Source organism: Nicotiana attenuata, chromosome 1, assembly GCF_001879085.1.
Source record: "Nicotiana attenuata strain UT chromosome 1, NIATTr2, whole genome shotgun sequence".
In the NCBI taxonomy this organism is placed as follows: domain Eukaryota; kingdom Viridiplantae; phylum Streptophyta; class Magnoliopsida; order Solanales; family Solanaceae; genus Nicotiana; species Nicotiana attenuata.
The window spans coordinates 23,593,971-23,602,581 of NC_031989.1; the positions used below are offsets into that span (position 1 = coordinate 23,593,971).

General features: G+C 37.0%; 1 protein-coding gene across 1 annotated transcript; it reads left to right on the forward strand.

Moving 5' to 3' along the window:
* LOC109217275 (transmembrane protein adipocyte-associated 1 homolog) lies at positions 996–6,998 on the forward strand. Its single transcript, XM_019381539.1, has 6 exons — positions 996–1,418; positions 2,394–2,585; positions 5,486–5,639; positions 5,723–5,825; positions 6,373–6,454; positions 6,612–6,998. Exons 1-6 carry the CDS (start codon positions 1,113–1,115, stop codon positions 6,687–6,689), a joined length of 915 nt encoding a protein of 304 aa, XP_019237084.1. The 5' UTR covers positions 996–1,112; the 3' UTR covers positions 6,690–6,998.

The following is an 8,611-nucleotide window of genomic DNA, read 5'->3' on the forward strand; positions in this document are numbered from 1 at the left end:
TATCCTTAGCCCCACAGTGGGCGCCAAACTGTTTACCCTAAAATCTGAGTAACAATTAAACTTGTATTGTGGTTTTAAAGATATGTGATTTAATCCAATACAAATTGATAGACAAGGAATCTAATGTATAAATTAAAGAGTAAGGTAAGTCAAACCAACGTATAAGCAGATCTCGACCTCGAACAATGGCAACCTCGAGGTAAGTGGATAGGAACAATAAAATAATAAGGCAAATCAGATGAACAGTAAGCAAGAAAGTGAAATATGTATATTCTCTTCTCAATGATTCATGCGTTACAAATGAATGGGGTCCCCTTTATATAGTAGGGGAATCCTAAATAAGGTACACTTCTAATTGTAGTAGGGAATCTTATTATACAGCTGTCTAACTGCCTGGTACAAACCCGTTCCGGAATTTACGCCGTGATCTTAGGGCTACTGCGGGAATCTCGCTCTTTCTGTTATGAAACTATAACGGTATTATCTCCATGTTGGTCATACTTGGCCTCGGTGTTCATCGAGCACTTCGATCTTTGAATCTTGTGCTCCGCCCTCGGGCTCGAGCCTGGTCCATTTCGAACTTGTTCTCGAAGTGACCCTCGAGCCCACGGAATCCGAACTTGTTCTCGAAGTGACCCTCGAGCCCACGGAATCGGGCATACCTGATTTCGACCGTATACAGCTTCGCAAACCGATCAAACAACCTCACAAATGAAAAGTGAGAAGTAATTTAGGACTAGGAAAGTGTAACTATAAAGTTATTGGTCCAAAACAGTATTTTTTAAAAGAATAATCTTCTAACCTATTTTACGAAGAAAATAATTTAAGAGGAGAAACTGTCGCGTTAGTTAGAGTTTGAGGCAAATTATTGCAGTTGAAATTTGATTCTTTTCGTCAATAATATATAACAAGTTGGGTTCGCACTCAAACATTTCAAATGACTAATGAGTAAATTATAATTTGATAAGTTATAATTTCAATTATGAAGTGGCAGACATATGACTGCTTACGTGGCAGCCAACTAGAAAGAGTCCAAATTATAGTTTCTACCTAAACATGACCTCTATCTCATCTGATAATCGCACGGATTAGCTAAAGGTTAGGGCTTTTTGATGATTGATGGAAAAATGAGATCTGTGGAATCTATAGTGGCGGAGCTACCACCGTCTTCTTCCGCAGGAGCGGTGGTCGGAGCAGGAGGCGGCGGTAGTTGGTTGTACGGTTGGCTAGTAGAGTGTCACGGTTTATGGCACAATGTATTGATGATAGTGCCTTCAGCACTCTTTGTTGTATACTTGGCTTCCCAAGCCAAGAGAAGCTTCTCGAAGGTTTCCAATGGCAGATCGCATGTAGTCACTGCTCTCTATGCCATTCTCTGGCTCGTTAGCTTCTTCAATTTGGCCTGGTCCTCTCTTCAGGTACCTTTTTCTATTGTGCGGTTTGTATGTTCAGTGTAATATGTTAAGTATGTAATTTATTAAATTTTTGGTTTTGAGACGGGTACTTCCTGGAATAATGTTTGTACATGTTGAAATTACTGTTTTTAATAGCTTGAGTCTAGTAAACGATAACAAAATGGAACCTTTTTTTCTTGCTACAATTAGTGCCTAGTGAGTTGTTTCTGGCTATGATTAGAAAATTATTGTCCACAAACACGTGATTAGTTCTTTTGGAAATGTGCCAATGATCATCTCTGCTATGCTAATTGTCAGAGAATAATATTACAGCTTTTTGATCACTTATTTATCATAGCCTCTTTTATCAGATTGTCTGTTCCTGCTTCCTTTAACGTGGAAAGATACAACTCTACTAGTGGTGTTTCCTGTGGATTGATACGAAAAAAACGAAGAAACAACAAGACGAAAACTAGTAAATTCTGCATATGGGGTCATGTAGAATTATTTATTACAAAACACTTTATATTGATGGCTGTTATCGTCCAATCTCTGTTTCCAGCATGGGCTACAGATCGTTTTGAAAGCATTTCCATACATTATTATTCCAAAGAAAACCTGAGAAATGAGAACTGATTGGATGCTGGTGCTGTGTATGATGTCCTTTTATATTTAGTATGACAACTTTTTGAGTTATTATTGGTCCTTAATGTGTTATATGCTTCTCTTTATGGGCTTGACCCTGTAAGAGAGCTTCTTTTTTCCTTTCTATAATTGCTATCCAAGGCAACAAATGGCTAAAAGTATGAGTTCTTTTGGTTCTCGTGAAGAGGAAATCTCCATTTTAATACAATATCTATCATTTTTCAATTTTGTATTAATGCTTCTGGGTGTATGATGTGTAGTGGTTGTTACACATTCGCTTAAAGATCTATCTGTAATTAAGCTAAATTAATTTATCTGTCTATCATTCTCTTCTTTAACCTACTTTTCCCACAGGCGTGGGAGTGTTCTCCAGCGAAACATTTTCTGTGGAGTGTCCTCTCCTTGTTCACAACATCCGGCATGCTATTTCTTGAAGTAAGCTTGATAGCCTTTCTACTTCAAGGGAACCATGCTAGTGGACGCGAGGCTTTAACACAGACCTTTCTTATCTCAGCACTTGCAGTTGGTCTAGACATGTTTCTCAAGGTATGATCTTGTTCTGTTTGATCATTGAACTTTTGCTTGCCTATTGTTGCAGTTACCATGTCCATCCAATGGCTTAATGTTAAGTTCACCGGCTTATATGGTATTTCTATTAGGATAATGCAAGGAGTAGAAAAAGAGAATTTAATGTTCAATTTTTATCATGTAATAAGGAAAAAGTATGTGTCCAGTGTGGGAAAATAGAAAAGTTGCAGGGAAAGGGAAGAGGGGATGCGGAAATTGATATGTCCAGTGTGAGGATATAGGAAATTGCAGGGAGAGGGATGAGGGGACACGGAAAACACGATGAACGAGAGTATACTTGTTTAAGAAAAACAGGCGCCATGGTAAATTGGCAATAGCAGCAGACAAATATGTAATCTATTTAAGCATACTCTTCCCAGTTAAACGTCTTATTTTAACTTTGTGTTTTATTTGTTAATTTGTTAAACCTTTGAAATTTACAAGTTAATTTCTTTTTTATTTCCTTCACTTCTTTTTTGTTTTTCTTCAGTAAAATTGAAGTTGAAAGCTATACTTTCTCTCTTGTAAAGTATTTACTTAGAGATTTTAGAAGCTTGATGAAAATAACATCCTATGGCTCAATATTGAATGCCTAACTGTTTTTGTTAGACTGTATTAGAAATCTCCATTTCAGTGAAGGAAAGACATGGAACTTCTTATATAATGGAGTACTCCTTATTTTCTGCTCTAATCCTTAAAGTAAGTGACTAACTTGTGGATCTCCCATTCCCCTTGTTAAGATAGATGGTCAACTTGCAGCATAGTGGTTGTGCTGGAGTTGATTATGTATGTACAGTCTGAGATATAGGGAGTTCAAGATGCAATATACATTCGAAGATAGTCAAAAGTGGATAAAGAAAAAATTCAGCCAATCATGAAATACGAGATTTAGCGTAAGGATTATTGTATATATAGAGGCAATAAGCGACTAGGAAAAAGTTATAAGAAGCATATCATTATATTTATCTTCATGATATTTGTAACAGGTAAGTGGTGTATTATAGCACAAAATTAGAATCCTGGCACAAAGCTAGTGCCTGGTTAGTTACAAAGTTCGAAACCCAAGTACAAGGACAAAACAGAAAGAAGGTTTACACCAGAATAAGCTCCTATCCTGTAGAGAATCTATGAAACCTAATATACTATGTTCATCTTTAACAACTTGTAAGTTACACCAAAAAGCCAAAAGCCAAAAGCGATAAGCACTTGAATTTAATCGTCGGAACACTCTCTGTTTTCCCTACGAAGCATCTAGCATTTCCATCCTTCCATATAGCCCAACACACACAACTTGGCATTGCTTCCCATACTTTTCTCACTAATTTCTTCAATCCTTCAACCCCAAGCTCGTCAGAATATCCTTCACAGTGAATAGCATTACAAAATGAACTTTAAATAGGTTGAAAAAAGGGCCCAAATATGCGTTGTCACAGGGCATTGTAAAAAAAAAAAAAGATGGCTGCTGTTCTCCTCTGCACTGTTGCACAAAAAACATCTACTATCAATATCTAAACCTCTTCTTTGTTTGGTTTGAGTGAGACATGCATCATGTGAGTGAGACTAGCCACAGGAAACAGCTGACTTTATAGGGAGCCTTCGACTTCCATAACTGCTTCCAAGGCCAAAGTGTGTGGCTGTCCCCTTCATGTTCTTTATGCATTTGTTGGAAATGCCATGAAACTTCAAAACAAGACATTCAATTTAAGGATGGTGTATATATTAGAGAGAATAAGCATAACTATATAAGAAACATATATTCATCCTTTCCTGCACTTGATCTTAGCCAAAAGGCTGAGAAAGGTATTCATTCTTTCCTATTATTTGCATGATAATATAAGTTGTTATCTGCAAACTTTGCACCTATATTCGTCAGCAGATGCAATGTTGTGGATTATAATGCGCGCAAGTAAAACTCTTCCATTCTCTGAAAATATTCTACATAGCTTTTCCCATTAGTGGGCAAGATGGATTTCTCTAGATCCTAAATCTAATGGATTTGGGATTTAAAAAATGAACTTACTACATGGAGTGCTTGAAGGAATGAAAAACTCTATGTTTTCACATTCAAAGAGTCTTCTTACATTTTGTGTATATTTGGAGCTCACAAAAAGTTCTCGGTAGTGAAGATGACTAAATCGACTTTGCGATAGACTACTAGTTATTTAACAGAGAATTTTATGTACAAGAATTAATAGTTAGTTACTTAGTTGAGAAGAATTAATTGATCCTGTCACAAAATGGGCTCGAAGGCTCTATTAGAAAAAAGGCATCTATCTCCATTTTTGGTACTATTAGTATTTGCTGAAGGTGTGTGATTATCTCATCTAAAAGTTTTAGTTGTTTGAGAGGAGAAAATTTTATTCATGTAATTATGTCATAACACACCCAGCCTTATTCCTTTTGTTTGGCCAAGCATGTGGAGATACATTTTTCTTTATGATTGGTGGCGGCGAGATTTAAGACCAGGATTTTTATTGCTTTCACTCCATGCTAAAGTGTGTGAGCACCACATATGAAAGCTTAAGTTGATAAAAAGGAGTCATTCTTATTATTATTAATTATAAATATGTCGAACATCACTTTTCTTTTAAAGAAAGAAGAGGTATGGCACAGATTGAGTTTGAAAGTCAGAAGTTTCAGTGGCTTGTCATGTTGCTGGTTATATCCTCTTTGAGCTTTTGAATGACCTAATTCCCAATTAATTTCAGTTGCTTTTGAGTTGTTTAGCATTTATGTCCTATGAGGATCAGGCATTCATGTCAGCATTCAGCACCTCTGTGATGCTTCTTGTGTGCCTCATCCGTGCTAAGAGTAGTACGCCCTTTTTTTGTGAATTATATTATACTAGAGGTATTGATGCGTGCTATTCATTCTTCCAGGGGATCTACCTATTTGGATTTGGTATTCAGTTGTTTGATGTTAGCACCAACGGTTCGCAATGGGCCTTATGGGTTGTCCACAAGCTGCTGCTAACTGGAGTATATGGCCTCATCTTTTTTATGTATCGATCTAGATGGAGAGAAAGGTTGCCAGGTGAGTTTCATCTTGTGAATTTATGTGGTTTATTATGAGCTGACATCATTGCGTCCTTACTATTAATATCTTTCTCATTGCAGCAAGACCTGCATTCCAGAACTATATTTCCATCATGTTTTGCTTAAATGCGACTGCTTTGCTTGCATGTGCACTTGCAGCACATGGGGCTGGATTTGGATTATGGTATGCCATCTTTAGTGAATTCACATTATGATCTTTGTCATTTGATGTTTCTTTGTTTTCTAATGTGGTTAAAAAGGGCATTCATTTTTCCTAAAGATTATTTGAGGGAAATCCTTATCATATTGGAACCAATGTAGTATGAGTTCAGAGGTTGGGATATTACATGCAATTTGACAAGTGCAGCTAAATTGGGGGAAAGAGATTAAAAAAATACCTGGTGTAGCTTTTAAGTTTCTTAGCTGCATCTTTAATGTATCTCGGGAAGGGTATGACAAAAAATGTGATTTTAGAACTGAAAAAAAAAAATTCTTTGTTTGTAAGTGGAGAAATCCGTTTTTGCTCGTTCCTGTTTCATCCGAACGGTTATATTCAACTGACATAAACCCAGTTTTATGCATGAAGCAGCTGTAACTTGAACAAGTTGCAGTGTCTTTTTTCATGCTATATTGATAACGATCTTGCAATCAGAAGTTGGTTAAAACCACTAAAATTGGTTTATGCTTAAGCTACTTTTATTTTACTCTTTGATCCTCATTTTGCATCACAGGTTGTACAATATCACGGTCATCTCTTACCATGCCATGTACCTTCCTCTTCTTTATGTTACTTTTCTGGCGGACTTTTTCCAGGTATCATCAATTCATTATTCATCCTTGCTGGTTTCCGATCTTTATGTCCTTGACCTGCAAAGCGCAAACATAACTCTTACTTAAACAAATATATCCAAATTCTTTCTACAGAGATATTTGTAAAAGCTTACCTGCTTTGTCTAAATCATGTGTGTAGGAGGATGACTTGCATCTGGAGAATGTATACTACTCAGAAATGAAAGATGCTGGCTTCTTTGATGTCGATTGGGAGTAATACAGCAAGTACTTCTGAATAATGAGGTGAATTTGATGTTGTAAATGTGTAAATATGTATTAGTAACATTTTAGAAAATTCAGAAAATCAAAATTTAATTTTCCTTCAAGTTAAGCAACTTCACGAGGATTCTACCACTACTCGCTCTATGCTAAATATTCTAGAGCAAAAAGATATACTAACATTTTGCATACGTGGAATAAGTTCCTAAACTGATGCTGCCAACACTTATGTAGAATGAGGTTCATTGTTTATTTCGGTATTCAAAACTAACACCCAAAAATTTTGAAAAGAAGAAAAAATTCCTTAGCACTTGCAGCATATTTTTATATCTTGAAATGGATTATATACTGTTCTCTCTCAGCACTTTCTATATTTTATCTGCGTTGGATTGGATTGTGCATAGATAGATTTGTTAGATGATAACGGTGGGACCGTGTATTTACATATTTGCAAGCTGGTTCATTTTTACGTCCTTTCTTCACGCAAATCGTCGACTATCTTGAACTGCACATACTGTGAAGCCAATGGTTTGGATATGCTTCCTTCAGTAGTTAAGTTTCTGGAGTTCGCTGTTGTTTGCAGCCTATATTATTAATAGCTAAGACAAATTACTAGGACAGACAATTCTTTCCATATTGTGTTTGCCTCATTCTTTATCCATATTATCATGTGGTTCTACTTCGAAAAGTTGCATGCAACCTTAAGATATATCCGAGTATGAGACTTAACCAAATCCAGATGCTGATATTAAAGAGAGGACCAAATCCAGTCTAGGGAATCAAGTCTATGTCAAACAACGCGGACTGATCAAGAACATACTTTTTTTTGAGTCCGTTCGAGATTATAGTTAGAGGAAAGGCAGAATACACAACCAGGCCCTTAAACTTGGCCATTCTTTTCATTTGGACACCTAAACTAGTAGTAGTTCCTATTGGGCACTTTAAGTGAAAACAAATTGTGTCAATTAGACACATATTTTGCAGCTCCAAACAAACTAAAGCGTGTGTATTTCACTTACTGCCAGCGTGGCAAAGAAAAAAGCCAAAAATGAAGGACCACTGATTATCACCATTATCTTTTCAAGCTACATCCATTACGACTTTCAGCAAGCAAATGGATTTGTCTTTTTGTGCTGCTGCTACTGATGTTGTAAAGAGGCTATGAAGATTGCTTTCCTTTCTGGGCTATGTTCAGTCATGGCATTGTGAAGATACCTGACCCGTATCTTGGCAAGGCGACCCAGTATGTCTGTTGTATAGCAAACTGGTGTCTGTAGCCATGAGTTTTCCTTTCTGGGCTATGTTCAGTCATGGCATTGTGAAGATACCTGACCCGTATCTTGGCAAGGCGACCCAGTATGTCTGTTGTATAGCAAACTGGTGTCTGCAGCCATGAGCCATGGCGACGTCGCCTTCTCTCTTGCTTTGATCAAAACAGTAAATCTAAGCCCTCAATGGCCAAACAGAGAGAAAGTAAGCTCAGCTCATAGAATGCGACATCATTGAGAAATATGATTTATTTATTTATTTATGCATTCGTTCAGTTTTGCTGGTAAGCCCATGATTTCTTGCTGGAAGCAATTAACAGTGCTTAGTTCTTTCTGTAAATCTAGCTTCGAGAGATGCATGTTGTTGTTGATCTGCTGTTGTTGTGCTGCCACCGTTCTTTTGTTCTCGCTGCTATGTGGCTGCATTAACACCCAAACAACGAGGATCATACTAAAGAAAAAGGTATAAGTGAACATTTTGAGGCAGTGATGATATGACTCTTGCAAATGGCGTTATTGATTTGCATTGAGATGGTCTTAAACTCGTATCTTGGCAGGGCAATCTGGAGGAGATTGCAGCCATGGCGGTTTTGAGAGACTCAATGCCTGATCATAGTGAGATTTGAGTCTCATAAGAAAATAGCAAAAATTT